This window comes from Astatotilapia calliptera, chromosome 9 (genome assembly GCF_964374335.1).
Source record: "Astatotilapia calliptera chromosome 9, fAstCal68.1, whole genome shotgun sequence".
NCBI classification, from domain to species: domain Eukaryota; kingdom Metazoa; phylum Chordata; class Actinopteri; order Cichliformes; family Cichlidae; genus Astatotilapia; species Astatotilapia calliptera.
Window position 1 is genome coordinate 34,849,140 of NC_137430.1, and position 15,774 is coordinate 34,864,913.

General features: G+C 48.7%; 1 protein-coding gene across 3 annotated transcripts in view; it reads right to left on the reverse strand.

Annotated features, from left to right (window-relative positions):
* The window catches only part of sugct (succinyl-CoA:glutarate-CoA transferase), a 70,937-nt gene that overhangs the window by 54,986 nt on the left and 177 nt on the right, over positions 1-15,774 (reverse strand). For 2 of the 3 annotated variants that reach the window (XM_026180420.2, XM_026180419.2), the window contains exons 2-12: positions 14,532-14,580; positions 14,377-14,450; positions 14,215-14,300; positions 13,959-14,009; positions 13,773-13,893; positions 11,974-12,065; positions 10,853-10,996; positions 8,805-8,900; positions 2,589-2,660; positions 2,388-2,485; positions 380-482 (exon numbers count right to left, since the gene is read on the reverse strand). In XM_026180420.2, coding sequence (XP_026036205.1) covers positions 380-482; positions 2,388-2,485; positions 2,589-2,660; positions 8,805-8,900; positions 10,853-10,996; positions 11,974-12,065; positions 13,773-13,893; positions 13,959-14,009; positions 14,215-14,300; positions 14,377-14,450; positions 14,532-14,580 — 986 coding nt within the window. Of the gene's footprint in view, positions 1-379; positions 483-2,387; positions 2,486-2,588; positions 2,661-8,804; positions 8,901-10,852; positions 10,997-11,973; positions 12,066-13,772; positions 13,894-13,958; positions 14,010-14,214; positions 14,301-14,376; positions 14,451-14,531; positions 14,581-14,739; positions 15,750-15,774 lie in introns of those variants that run through there. The other variant, XM_026180421.2, reaches the window with a different exon arrangement.

The window sequence follows — 15,774 nt, forward strand, 5'->3', positions numbered from 1 at the left end:
CCAGATTACTCCGCAAGGCTCCTGACTACAGTAGCTGTAATGGTCCAACAATCCATCAAGCGGTGCGGCTTCGTAGCTTAGCAAAGTCGTAAACATTTTTTGACAGATTTGTGAGCGCCGTGTAGCACATAAAATCGGTTCGAGGTCAGTAAGCACAACCAGAATTCATACATAAGGCGCTCTGTCGATTTTTGAGAAAATTAAAGGATTTTAAGTGTGCCTTATAGTGTGTTAAATATGTTACACACAAGAAAAGAATATATCGCAATATATATCGTTACAGCACATGCTTCAAATTATACCGTGATATGGATTTTAGGCCATATTGCCCAGCCCTACTCCACTCAACCACAGACGGAGGATGAGTGTCGTCACTGACCTGTGGCTCGGAGAACACTTCTTGAATGCTGTTGATTGGCCCAACTGGAACACCTGAGCCCTTGAACTTCTTCAGCCAATCAGCCGTGGTCTCCTGCAGGAACCTGACAGACAGATGAAGAGGATAACGTTTACCTAAAACATGTTCTGATTGGTCAAACTGTCCTGTCTCTTCATCACTGTTCTAGGCCGATCGTGGCTCAAGAGTTGGGAGTTCGTCTTGTAATCGGAAGGTTGCCGGTTTGAGCCCCAGCTTGGACAGTCTCGGTCGTTGTGTCCTTGGGCAAGACACTTCACCCGTTGCCTACTGGTGGTGGTCAGAGGGCCCGGTGGCGCCAGTGTCCGGCAGCCTCGCCTCTGTCAGTGCGCCCCAGGGTGGCTGTGGCTACAATGTAGCTGCCATCACCAGTGTGTGAATGTGTGTGTGAATGGGTGGATGACTGGATATGTAAAGCGCTTTGGGGTCCTTAGGGACTAGAAAAGCGCTATATAAATACAGGCCATTTACCATTTACCATTTACCAAGGACCTCAGGGCTCCCGATGATGATGACAGTGAACAACTTGGCAACCACGTGGAAGAAGAACTCTTTTTCAACAGGAAGAGACACCTGACAGACACCTCCCAGTGTGTGTGTACCTCTGTGACAGTGTGTGTGTGTGTGTGTGTGTGTGCGCGTGTGTACCTCTGTGACAGTGTGTGTGTGTGTGTGTGTGTGTGTGTGTGTGTGTGTGTACCTCTGTGACAGTGTGCGTGTGTACCTCTGTGACAGTGTGTGTGTGTGTGTGTGTGTGTGCGCGTGTGTGTACCTCTGTGACAGTGTGTGTGTGCGTGTGTGTGTGTGTGTGTGTGTGTGCGCGTGTGCGTACCTCTGTGACAGTGTGTGTGTGCGTATGTGTGTGTGTGCGCGTGTGTGTACCTCTGTGACAGTGTGTGTGTGTGTGCGTACCTCTGTGACAGTGTGTGTGTGCGTGTGTACCTCTCTGACAGTGTGTGTGTGCGTATGTGTGTGTGTGCGCGCGTGTGTGTGTACCTCTGTAACAGTGTGTGTGTGTGTGTGTACCTCTGTGACAGTGTGTGTGTGCGTGTATGTGTGTGTGTGTGTGTACCTCTCTATCAGTGTGTGTGTGTGCGTGTGTGTGTGTGTGTGTGTGTGTGTGCGCGTGTGCGTACCTCTGTGACAGTGTGTGTGTGCGTATGTGTGTGTGTGCGCGTGTGTGTACCTCTCTGACAGTGTGTGTGTGTGTGTGTACCTCTGTGACAGTGTGTGTGTGCGTGTGTACCTCTCTGACAGTGTGTGTGTGCGTATGTGTGTGTGTGCGCGCGTGTGTGTGTACCTCTGTGACAGTGTGTGTGTGTGTGTGTACCTCTGTAACAGTGTGTGTGTGCGTGTGTACCTCTCTGACAGTGTGTGTGTGCGTATGTGTGTGTGTGCGCGCGTGTGTGTGTACCTCTGTAACAGTGTGTGTGTGTGTGTGTGTGTGTGTGTGTACCTCTGTGACAGTGTGCGTGTGTACCTCTGTGACAGTGTGTGTGTGCGTATGTGTGTGTGTGCGCGTGTGTGTACCTCTGTGACAGTGTGTGTGTGCGTATGTGTGTGTGTGTGTGTGTGTGTGTGTGTGTGTGCGCGTGTGCGTACCTCTGTGACAGTGTGTGTGTGCGTATGTGTGTGTGTGCGCGTGTGTGTACCTCTGTGACAGTGTGTGTGTGTGTGCGTACCTCTGTGACAGTGTGTGTGTGCGTGTGTACCTCTCTGACAGTGTGTGTGTGCGCGCGTGTGTGTGTACCTCTGTAACAGTGTGTGTGTGTGTGTGTACCTCTCTGACAGTGTGTGTGTGTGTGTGTGTGTGCGCGTGTGCGTACCTCTGTGACAGTGTGTGTGCGCGTGTGTGTACCTCTCTGACAGTGTGTGTGTGTGTGTATGTGTGTGTGTGTGTGTACCTCTCTGACAGTGTGTGTGTGTGTGTGTACCTCTCTGACAGTGTGTGTGTGTGTGTGTGTGTGTGTACCTCTGTGACAGTGTGTGCAGCAGCTGTTTGCGGTTCTCGACTCTCAGCTTGTTGCTTTTGTACTTGGGCTCCTCCGTCAGCTCCGTCAGCTCCATGACCTGCAGATTTCCACAGACAGCAGAGAGTGAGTGGGAGAAACATTCTTCAAGCCAGCTGTTTCCGTGGTAGCATGTCTGTGTCCGTACAGGTAAACGGACTCACCTGGCAGACTCGGACAAACTGCTTTTCATTGCCCGCAGCCACAACGATGTGCCCGTCTTTGGTTTTGAAGCCCTGAAAGAAAAACACACAACATGAACACAGCGACGTTTCAGTCTGATAGAAACCTCTGACAGCACGCTCACAACCGCACACGTCTAACCTCTGACAGGCTCTTACATTCACGTCCATACCTCTGCTCAGCTTGTGTATAATCCAAAATGATGAAGCATGAATATTACTGCAGCTAGACTTCCTCCAACATAAATATGAACGTGTTTTCTCTTGTGCGGAAGTTGAACGCGCTCCCCTCCATCTCTTCACAGGTTACTGCATGAGTGATGTGGGCACCGCCTTAAAGCTGATGGGACACCTCTGACTTCACGTCTGCTCAGCTTTTGTTTTTCACAGGTTCAAAGTGAAAAGACGCTGGGACAGCCTGGCTGACTGAGCTGGACTTCAACAACTACATCGATGTGCTTCAGGTCAGGTTTTTTTCACTGCAGTGCAACATGTTTGTGTTGTGCTGCAGATGGCAGAGCACGAGAGAAGAGCAGAAACTCGATACACTAACACACGATCAAAGAAATAAGTTTCAGGACTCCGGTAGAACAACTTCCCAGGACTTTAGGAAGTTCTGAGGCAGCAGACGCTGACTTTGTGCTGCCGACTGTGGGGAATAAAATCATTTTCATTAAGTCGATGCTTCCCAGCAGGTAGATATGAAATTTACTCTGATTAAATAAAAGGTGGTGAGATCATGAAGGATCAGCGTTAATAACCCGAAGCCCACCAGAGGAAACCTCCTCAAAAGGCCAGCCGATGGAGGCCTTCCTCCTCCTCTAATCTCCCCGCTCATCTTCTCCTCCTCTTCCTCGCTCACTGAAGTGCCTGTAATAAAAACTCTTCACCACATGAAAGCAGCAGCAGAGCAGCTGTCATACATCACAGCGCACACACTCGGCGGCGGCCACGTCCCGCTGCGCTGTGTGTGCATTCAGACCACTAACCCCTCAGTCACACTGCTGCTTCGGTTTCATCTCACCCTCCAGGGAATTGTGGGTAATGCAGTCCACACAGGGCTGCGATGGGACATTCACCCACAAAACCTCAAACAGTCCTCAGAGAGGTCGCAGCGGGCGGCTTCTGCCCCCTGCTGGCTGCAGACCTGAAGCTGCTGACCTTCACATATTTACATTTTTTAATTTTTAGGCTCCTCCAGCTGCTAGTTTTAGTTTCAAAGGACATTTCCTGATGTTCCACAGTCGCTGCTTTCATCTACTGCACATGTGCCAAACACTGCAGTTCCCCTGATGTCCACCAGAGGCTCCGGCAGCGAGCCAGTCCCCTTAAAACGTTGGAGCAGAAATAAACACGTTTACAGCCTGACACACAAACGGTTTGTATACTCACCTGTTTAAGTTGTGTAAAGTTTGCATTATTGGGGGCGTGGCTTCTTTGACTGACAGGTAGATGCTACCGCATGTTGTTTCCGAGGCTAATTGGCAAAAAGAAACTGATGGGGTTGCTAGCACCATCCAGCGTGCTGAGTCAACATTACCCAGGTTTGGATTGGTCCGTGTTGAACCAGCACGGTGTGTTCGGTTTATTTCACAGCCCAGTGCATCATGTCTGTGCATCTCTCCAGCCGGGACAGCCGATGTTTGTCTGAGCGCCTTTGACTTTGGTATTTATCGACTATCTGTAAGAAATGGTGCTTTAACATGTCTGTGTGAACTAGAATTTATTAGAAGTTTCTTTCATGTGCGGTCTTGTTTTCATTGTTTGAAGTTTTATCCTAACACAAATGTAAATTCAGAATTAGATTCCACAGTGTGGACACGCTGTAGCTCTGAGTGCAGCTGTAGTCCTGGAAGTCCTGCTTCTCCGACAACTCGTCTGCAGACAGATTATCGTCCGAGTTCAACCTCCGATCCTCTGAAGTCTCCTCTCTGGCACGGCGGATGTCTCTGTTTTTTTGAAATTGAACCATCTCAGAAATCAGATGTGAACTTAAAAAGCGTCGACAGGGGAACGGATGGCTTCTTCAGCTCTAACATCTTCCTCGCAAAGCCGCAACCACAACACCAGTAATTCTGTTGTTCCGACTGTCGTGATCTCCGGAGAACCCGTCGGCTCCGCTTTCATCTCTGGCGGCTTTGGGGGTGGGAGGAGGGTGAGGGAACGCTGCATTGTGGGTAAGCCGGTTCACACGAGGATTAAAACAGTGTCGGACGATAAAGCTGCGGCTGGTTAGAGATGGTGACCACAAGAATCGAGCCGCCAGAGGAAGGAGAAAACATCACGCACTGTGTGTGTGTGTGTGTGTGTGTGTGTGTGTGTGTGTGTGTGTGTGTGTGTGTGTGTGCGCGTGTCCACATGTGAGTCATGACCCTCCATAATAACAGCAACATCTCCCTCAGGCTGAGTCAGTAATGTGAAGCAGACTGACGGCGGATAGAAAACACGAGTGAATGTGAAGAAGTTCTTTATTTATTCATTTCTACTTATCTGACAGTAATAACAGTTAATGGTTCATTTTATTGAAATGAGTTCCAGGAACCCGAAATGAAGAAAACATCAGAGTTAAGGACTTTTAAAGATTCAGGTGGCTGGATCGAGCAGGGTCCGAGCGTGGGGTCAGGTTCAGTTACAGCTGAATGTTAAATCTGAGGGTTATCTTCCTGTTTTACAAACCCCAGCCAGGGTTTGAGCCGTCACTGAGGAAGCTTCATGCCAAAGAAATCAGTTTAGACTTTAGAAGAATTTAATGCTCACAAAGACAAACATACAAAGTTGTCTCGGCTTTTCCATGTGTGAAGGACTGCAGAGGGAAGCATCATCAAGAAATCCAAAGACTGTCACCGAGAACAGACCGGGCAGAACCAAGCAAAGATTTCAAAACGAGTGAGTCTAAAGAGCCCAGAACCACTGAAGAGACACTCGTGGATGACTCAGCCGAGTCGGGAATCGCACAGGGATGCACTGAGAGGCTGCAGACCGGGAAATAGTCCACTTCTGCATGTCGCACTGAGGTATGCTGACTCTATGCAGATTCTACAGACTGCAGTGTACTTTGGTCAGATCAGATGAAAGCAGAGCTTCGTGCACAGAGTTTGGAGAAAGGAGACGGGCTACGACCCAAAGGAGCATCCCCACAGTGAAGCACAGTGGTGGCAGTATGTTCTGGTGACAATTCAGTGTCTGGGAATCTCATCGAGGTGGGAGGAATGATGAAGATAGAAGGATGTGTGATCGCTCAGGAGACGACTGCAGGCTGTTACCCAGCAAACAGGACACACTGCTGACCGTTAGCATCAGGGAAGCTAATAAGTTTTTGTGAAATCATTTTGTTTTTGCGTGCAAAGTAAAATAATCTAAGCAAACAAAATAAAACTGGCATGTTTTAGAAACACTTTTAAAAGTAGTCAGACAGCAAAAACAATACAAAGAACTGCAACACGTTAAAGAGACACGAGCCTGATCCAAGTCAACGCATCGTAACTTTAAGACCTACCACAGAGCCAAGTCTGCCAGAGCTTATCTTTATATTTTACATGCTGTGGAGCCATTTTTGGGAGCATTTCAAGTTGCTATACATCAATACAACCATTATAGCCCCAATTTTATTAATATTTATGCTTTAAGTTCATAGAAACTACATAAATTGCAAAACAGTGCAATAAACTACAAAAAAAAATTGAAAATCATTTTTGTTTTTATTTGCATATATTTCCAGTTTTATTCCTCAAAACTGTAAATACAAAAAAGTTGCACAAAATAGTTTCTAGCCACAGGAAATTTATTTTGAGTGTCTTCAAAGTTTTATTTTTGAGATACACCAATTTTTATGCCCTGCAGGGAAAAGCAAAATAAATATTATAATGCTAATTTGCAAAAAAACAGCGTGTGCATGAAAATAAACTATTTCCAGCAGTGCAGTTTGAGTTCTAAGCATCCCAGAAACTATTCAGGAAAGCTAAAAGTCAAGCATGACTTATAAAAACACCAGTATAGGCTTATAAGGCCCTGAAAGTAAAAAACTACATTTTCCGTGAAAATGACGTCACTTCCGGTTTCGGGCAGGTCATGGCGGACACGCGATAGTTTGCGCTGGCGTCTATTCCAACGTAGGAGGTGTTATGAACAGCTGATCGGATCGGCAAAGCGTGTTTCTGGAATATTATGTTTATGTTGCTGCAAATACTTTTTACGAAATTTTGCAAAGCTATATGTGGAAGGAAACCGTGACCGAGCACAAGCTGATGGCATAAGATGTAAGTACAACTCCTCCGGTTTCATATGCAACTAAAATTATTGCGCTAGCTTACGTGGTTGCAGTTGTACAGGAATTTAAAAATAGTTACACAAAACGGAGCGTGCCCACTCCGACCGGTCTTACAGGTTACAAGCAGGTTAATTATCGGAGATGCTCCGACTGAGTTGATGCTGTTGGAGTATGTAGAACATAGTTTGGGAGCTCGTCCGGGATCTACTTTAACCTCCCTGTAAATCTGCCCATTGCCACGCCCACCTCGTGATTAAGTATTCTTGTCAGCTCAAAGATGATTTTTAAAAGTCTCTGAAACAACTTTGTGCTGCCTGACAGCAGTTTTCAGTTCAATATGAAACTCCGTGAAGCAGGAGCGGTTCCAGCTGCTGCTTCTCTTTATTTAGTTTTATATTTTAATCAGGGTTTCCTGCATGGGTTGGTTTGTGTTCAGTCTGCATCTGCTGATTTCCATCCAGCCAAAACCCCGAGCGCTTTGAACCTTGCAGAAACAGATAATTCACATTTAACGACACCACAGAGAAGCCGAGGGAGAAGAGAAACAGCTCTAACTCTGCTCTCTCATGCTTTTATGAACCTTCAAATGTGATCAGGAAAAGAAACTGTCATTTGTTACAGTGACAGCCTGGAGGATGGACACACTCTGTTGATATCAAGAACCAACGCGATGGCCTCGAAGAGACGTTTGTGACCTTTAAAGTGGTTTAAGACAAAAAGTGCAACACGAGCAGAGCCGCCTGTGTGGTTGGTTTGAGGAGAACTGGAAATCACTTCCACCCAGGCGGCAGTGTGACACAAAACGTTTAAGATGACACTAATCACTTCTAATTGTTTGATAATTGTCCATCTGATTTATGGCTCAAAGCTCGTCCTGCTCCGTCCTTCTCTTGACGTCAACTCTCAGGACTTCCTCAGATCTCAAACAGCTCTTCCTCTGACAACGCTCACGCCTGAGACTCATATATTTGGATGTTAGAAGCTCTGAGAAAACTCTCAGATCCGTAAATCTGCACCAACAAAGCTGGAGGGTGTGGCCGGAGAGAGGGAGGTCAGAGCGTGCGCTGAGACCCTGAAAGTGTAATTCAGCCCATCTTAGTCTGAAGCAGTTTCTGGCGTCAGAGACGTGTGTTCCTCCCGCAGATGCAATAAAGTCTGTTAATAACAAACAAGCTCACAGAGTCTCCTCAAGCCTGGAGGGAAACTGTCAAACACACCAGAACTACAGCTGGCAGAGACGCTCAAAGAGACACCAGAGAAGAAGAGCCACGCAGTCAGCTGGCTCACGGCTCGCCAACCAATGACGCGCTTCGATCATCCGGCTGAGGCGCGTTTTAGAGGCTAAACGCTGTTAAACCGTAACATCGCAGTGACAGAAGAGCGGACACGTCTGTGGTAAACTCTGGTTTGTGACTCTACTGTAGCTACATGTAAGTGCTGCTCTTAAATGTTCCTACAGTAGAGTCTGTCTCCTTTCCCAAAGGTTAAAGGTCAAACCACAACACGGCCCTGAGAACTACAACATGCTTACTATGTAAGATAGAGAAACATGTTTCTGCTGAATCAGCAGGAAATCACACCATAATGACTCCTTTGTTTCCTATGAAACCTGATTCTAGTGCAGCCACCTGTAAGTATAACAATGACACTTAAACTCTGTTTAATTAGAAAGGACTGACTGGCCACATTATAAAGTTCAACCCTTTGTTCTGCTGCCGTCGTCACAGCTGAGATCAGCTCATCATTATTTAATATTCGTGCATCACTTTTCAGTTTTCTTCTGTTTTCCTGACGTCACCGTTTTATTCTTTTATTATCTAACAATGTTGATTCAATGTTATATTTCCTGAGGTTTTTTCTGTCTTTTCTCTGTGTTGCAGGTGTGATATCAATAAAGTTATTGTTAGATAGTGGCCAGTTGAAGGTGTTACCTGGTAAGGTACGATGCTCTCGTGGGCCGTCCCCCAGCGCCTCGCCTCCTTCCCCGCATTCAGGTAGTTAGCAGCAATATGGCTGAGACAGGAAACCTGAGAGAGAGAGAGGCGGCAGTTACACCTGAGCCCGGTCACATGGGCGCTAACAGCTGATCTCTCCTCAGCGTGCACACCGAGCCGCTCACTGCATCTGAAGAGCTGCTGCAAATATCAGCAGCGTGATGAAGGCACATCATGGATCACACTTACAAACATGATGATGAAGCTGCAGAGTTTAACACGGTCACCGAGTCTGGAAACATCACGGTTAGTCAGGGTCATGAATTTATAAAACAATTATTGGACCCTGTCAGCTTTATTTCACCAGCAGGTAACGATGAGGTTAAAGCTTCTCCAACGTCTTCACCGACACGCCTGCCTCAGCGAGTCACATGATGCTGTGAGGTGTGCGTGCTGCTCACAGACACCTGAAGGGTTACTTCAATATTTCCCTTCATCAACTTGAATCAAAGAATCTGCACTTCAGCCACATCACGATCACCTGACTCAAACTGCAGCGAGTCGCTGCAGAGACGCTCGTGGACGGTTTCTGTTGTTCTTCTACAAACGAAGCTTCAAGGATGACCCCCCCCCCTCCCCTCCCGGGTCAGGGTGCTGACAGGTTTTTATCTTCTTATCAAACTATTCTTCTGCATGACACTGACTTCCTCTGACTCACCACGACTGCTTCAAGCTGAGCTTCAGACTGTTTGACTCTCCTGCGCCTGAAGCTCTGTGGGACCTGCAGGCAGCTCGTAGCGGTTCCATCCCCCGACGCTCACACGCTCCACACGGATTCGGATCAGAGCGCTGTGCGCGCTCATTGTTCGCACTGCGGCCGGCGTGCCTGTGGTCGCAGCACTTCAGACAGGAATGCAGTGGGATTTAAGAGGGGGATTGTGGGTATTTTATTTGTAGCAGCCTCAAGACTCGACCGCAAGGATCAGAACCTCACAGCCTTGTTAACCAATCACAGGAGGCGTGCTACAGATTGGTGTATGCAGTCATATTCATCATCATCCTTCATCGTGAGTCCAGACTTCAGGTAACATTTCTGTTCATGGGTTAAATTTAAAGGTTGGAGCTCAGGATGCTGGTTGGTGTTTGTTGGTGGCGTTTATGAATCTTCTTGGCAGGTCGGTGCTGAGGAGCACGGACGCTGCTCCGGTCCCGCATGCTGGACCAAAACTCAGCGAGACACACGTTAACTTTTATCCACATGTCATCCCATCATCTGTCCCTTTCTGTCCAAACACGACCCCGCTGAGCTGCCCAGCGCTTTCAGGCCGAAGCAGCTGTTTCTGCGTGTTTGTTTCTAAACTGCAGACTGAGACTCTCTGCAGGATCATAAAGTCCTGAAACGAGCTGAACTCGGTCGTATCGCAGCGCCTTTCCCAGCCAGAGAGGTGAAAAATGAGAATGCAGAAAACATAAAACATGCCTTTAAAAGCAACACTGTCAGACAAGCAGCGCGTCCTGACACTGCAAATCAAACGCACCCCGGGAGGTGCCGGGTCCAAGCGGGACGCGGGTCCCGTCCGTCTCCGAGTCCGGGTGGTTGCAGGATTAAGAATCGCTCGCTTCATTTAAACAGTCAGAGAAACACTGACGCGTCTGTTTAAACTGATCAGGATAAATCACAGGCTTGTTCCAATGCCTCCACCTTCCTGCTCCACACACAGCTGCAGCGACTGCTTATCTGCACCGTCACAAACACTCCATCGATCAGCCAGCCTCAGCGCTTTCATTTACCAGCTGACCCTGAACACAGCGCCGTACCTGCTGCAGGTAAGAGCGTCTGCTCAGCTGATGTGTCCTGAGGCTCTGACTGAGCTTGTGTGTCACCTGAGTGGGTTTCAGCTGCCAGCTGAGCGTCACAGCGCCCCCACCTGTACATCACTTCCTCTCAGCACCTGGAGTACCCGCTGGTCTGCTGGCGTCTCTTACACTGCATTCACCTGTGGAGAATACTGAGAGCTGATTGGCTCATCGTCAGGTGGTTTTACCTGTGATGACAGCAGGTTGCAGTCGATGTGAACTCCTCTGCCCGTCTTCTGCCGTTGCAGCAGGGCGGCCATGACAGCTCCGTGTGCGTACAGCCCCGTCGCCAAGTCCGTCATGGCGACTCCCGGACGCACCGGGTCGCCGCCCTGCCAGCAGAAACAGAGGATTATGGGAGATGATCCAGAAAGCTGACGTGCTGTGAACGCGTCAGAGTCAGTACTTCCTGTCAGTGCTGAGATTTACAAGGACTTATTCCAGATTAATCCTGTGCAAAAGTCTTGAGCCACCCCTCGTTTCATATACTAAGGAAATCTGTCTCATTATTATGTATGAAAGTACAAACACAGGAAATAAGGAACGCTGAGTTTGCACAACAACAAGCCTGAAGCTGAACATTTGGTGTGAGCATGTTTGTTTCTATCTGTGCCTCTTTCTGTAGGACAGGGCTGTCAGAGGTCTGCAGGCCTCACTCTGCTAAAGAGGATCAAGTGATGTGTGGGAGTAAAGAGCCTAAAGGTCACATTTAAACCTGGTGTCTGTTCTGTGCACAACACTGGTCGTCCCTCGAGGAAAATGCTCGGGTACAAGGACTGGACTGAAGGTGAGACATGAAGCAGCCAATGTTTACAGAAGAACTGAAAGAGCTTCAGGAAGCTGGAGCCACTCAAACAATACAAGAAGTTCTGGCTGCTTGGAAGGAAAACAGAGAAACGAGGGGTGAGTCGAACTGTGAGGACATAAAGTTTCATTCAGTAACTAGTAAATCAAAGAAACTCTAAACTGCTTCAACATTCTTCATCTGTTCATGACCGTAAGTTTCATGTGCCTGGCTTTTATTTTGAAATAAAATATCTGCATCCTGAAGACTGTTTCACAGTGTTTACATTCTCAGCTACGATGACGAGCCAAGAAAATGTTTAACATTTTAATTTGAAGTTCACTTTCTGCACTTCCTGCGTGCTGATATTTCTACAGCCGCGTCGCAAAGTTCTGTAAAGTGAAGCCAGACATCAGGTCAGAGTCTGACAGTAACATCACAAGTGTTTCATTTGTAAAGACATGGAAACCTGTTCATGCTCAGCAGGATCAGGACGTTACTGAGCATGTGCGGTCTGAGTCTGACCTCGGGCCCGGTGACGTGCATCATCCCTGACACTGCCGAGGCGATGGAGTCGTACCCTGGACTCTGAGCGTGAGGACCGGTCTGTCCGTAGCCTGAGCGCACGCACACACACACACACACACACACACACACACACACACACACACACACACACACACACACACATTACTGCCTCGGTGCCAGTGGTCTGGTTTCTCTCTGACCTGAGTGAAAACACAGCAGGGAATCAAACCATCGGCCTCTCGGCGTCTCCTCTTACAGGAAAACCACATTCCAGCTGATGTTGAGTCTGCAGCTGTGACTAAACAACAAGACGGATTTCCTAAACAGTCCGAGCTCAAAGCTCGCTTTATATCAGGAAACAAAGAAAAATCCCACAAAGGCTTTGAAAATGATAAGCAGCCACAGACAGCCTGAGAAACAGCCGTGACCTCCGAGGCTCGCTGAGCGAACATCTGCAGGAGAACGATGTCAGTGCGCGGCTCCGTGCACGTCGTACGTGCACATCTAAACATCTGTCCTTGTCGTCTCTGGTGGGGTCGAGCTTTTCATTCGATCACACCTGAAACCAGCGACTCGGACCGTGAACTCATCAGGAGTGTCTGCTGACCTCAGATCAGCTGAGCAGTAAACTCTGTTCCCCATAAATGTCTGTACAGTCAGGCTTTGCTCTACGAGTCGCCCCCTGCTGGACATTAAAGAACATGCAGGTTTTATGTCCATGTTTTGTGAAGCGCCTGTTTAAATGTCAACGAGCTGATGAACACATGGAAGATCCACACTCTGTGGACCGGTTCTTCCTGTGGAAGTGACACCAGAACTTAAACCTGCTGCTGCTCTTTGCTCTGCGGGACAAACGTCCAGGACGTCGCTCCGAAAGCTCAGGATGAAACCAGGCCGTAAATCTGCCCACTGCATCCAGCTGCTGCAGCTTAATGAGGCCTCCTGGGTAATGTAGTTCATTTCTCCTCAATAAAGGACGGGAGGGGCTGGAGCAGTGAGAGCGACACGGAGAGGAATGAGGGCAAAGGACACAAACAGGAAATGGAAAGAAAACAGAAGAAAGGAGGCGGAGCAGAGAGAATGAAACTCCTTCATCGTTTATGTCGCTCGTTTATTCTCAACACATTTTCCATCAGCTCTCCTGACGGACGGGTTTTAACGGCACTCTGCCCAAATCCTCGCTCCACCCTGCAGGGTCACAGCTCTTTACTCCACCCGAGGAGTGGAGTGAACCTTATTAGTGCTCGTGTGGAGAGGAAGAGTCACCCTGTGGAAGAGTGACACACAGATTCCTGTTTGCAGACATCCATGAACTTCCTCTGAGCAGCTCCACCCTCCCCCCTCTGCACGTGCTCAGACTACCTCCACCTCTCTGACTCTGAGCTGTCCTTCTGTCACACTCGTCTCCACCCTGCCTGCTCTCTGTGGCTGGTTGACCGCAGGTATTTAAACTCCTCCACCTTCACCACCTCTGCTCTGTCTTGCTTCTCTTCTCTGCAGAGCACACCTCCACCTCTCCTGTGCTGTAACATCACAGCCTGCAGACAGGAAGCAGAGCGCTCCGGCAGGAAGTCTGTTCATACTGTGGAGTCTGACCCCATCTAGTGGCTCAGAGGGAGAACTGCAGGAGGTGGAGGTGTGTTTCCACAGCTCCTAAATCCATCAATACTGGACGTTCCACAGTCCTTGAATCATGTGACTTGAGTGGGTGGAGCCTATCAGCTCCATTTTTCCACTCCTTTAAAGGTTCCTCAGACACACCTGGAAACACATGTAAGCCTGTTAAAAACTGTTACCTGTTATGGAGCAGTAGACGAGCCGAGGGTTGAGTCCGCTCAGCTGCTCGTATCCCAAACCCATCTGACGGAGTTTCCCCGGCACGTAGTTTTCCAGCAGCACGTCACACACTCCTGCGAGCTGACACACAACCAGAGAGTGGAACAGGCTGAGGCAGAAACAGAGACCTGGTCACTGTGTCGTACCTGCTGGACGATCTGTGCTCCTCTGGGATGTTTCAGGTCCACGGCGATGCTCTGAAATCACAGTTCATCCCAAATTATCCCAAACACGGATGAAGCATCGGCGTCAGGTGAGCGAGGGAGGCTGACGTTTGACATGTTTGCTCTGTTTACAGCTGAACACCTTCCAGTTTGCAGACTGAACCCTGTCAGAGTCCTGCTGATGCTTAAACTGTTTCTAATGAATGTGTTTGTGCCGACTCGGCGCTCACACACCAACCTTCTTGTTCCGGTTCACGCTGAGGAAGTAGGCGCTCTCTGACGCCACAAACGGAGGACCCCAGGCTCTGGTGTCGTCACCTGCACCTGTTTGACAAAACGCACAAACACTATCCCACAATGCTTTGCTCACAGCGGGGCAGGAATGAGGCCCAGCGCTCACCTGGTCTCTCCACTTTGATGACCTGGGCTCCGAGGTCTCCGAGGATCATGGAGGCGAAGGGCCCGGCCAGAACTCTGCAAACATGAACATCCACGTTAGTGCTGAGCCTCCACACTGCCAACAATTCAGAGTGTTACTGCAGCGCTCACACTCACCTGGTCAGGTCCAGGACTCTGACGCCCTCTAGTGGCCGAAGGGTTTCACCTGAAATTCAGACGAGAATCCCAAAGAGGAGGAGAGTCAGCTTTGGTGTTCCTGACAGGTAGACAGTGTTCCTGCTTCAGATGAGAACAGCTGAAACTCTGTTTGAGCTTTGTTAAATATCTGTGGGCCAGAGGCGGCACACCTGCAGGCCGGACTCACTCTGAGTGTGAAGTGAAAGCACAGATCAGCCTGACAGCAGCTGGGTTCTCAGACCCAGCAGCAGAAGTAGAAAGCAGGAGGAGCAGACCCCTCTGCATCCTGCACATCTTCTCTGGTTCGTGTTCAGAGCTGCTTTAATTCCTCATGTCACAGACGCAACAGGGTGAAAGCATTCCTTAGATTTTAGTCCACGTTAACATGACATCACCATGACATCATTATCCTCCACATCCCAAAGCTGAGGTCAGCAGCAGCACTGACGCTCAGGTGGTGCTGACAGACCTCCACAGCATCATAGCAGCAGGCTGAGCTCTGACACAGGCAGGACGGATCCAGGCTTTAAACTCTGAGCCGAGCACAGCAGGAAACCTTTCTCCATCTTCTGCTGTCTGTTTGTGAGTCTGTGTGAGCTGCAGCCTCAGCTTCCTGTTCGTACTCACAGGAGTGACACTCCTCTGACCTCAGCAGGTCACTTCCTGCCAGACCTGCTGCTTGCTGGATGTGAGCTCAGGGATGTCTGTGTGGAGATCTCAGCTGAGCAGCAGTTCCTGAATCACTCAAAGTTCCCTAAATCTGCTCTTCATCATGATGCACCGAAATGCTGCTTTGCGATAGGCTGATTAGTGTGCACCTAAAGTGTACCTAATAAAGTGGCTCGTTAGTGTATTAAAAGCATAATTACGTTATTGTAAATGATTACACACCCTAATTATATTTGGACCGTTTAAAACGTTCTGTGTGTTTATTATTCCAACGTTCCCGCTTTTCCAGCCCGCTGACTGGGAGGTCTGTTTGTTGGACTCAGCGGAAGTGGAGCTGCTCTGCGACAGCTTCACACACCTGAGCAGACTTTGACCAACAGCAGGTCAAAGTTCAGAAGTCCTTTCAGTGTAACACGCTTCGGAACATGCAGGCTCATTTACCTGTGTGCAGGCCTGCAAGGTTTGATCATGTGAGCAGCTGTTTGTTACCGATGAGCCGATCGGTCCTGTCACCGGATACCTGGACTGTTCGGCTAATATTAGCCGGCTAGCT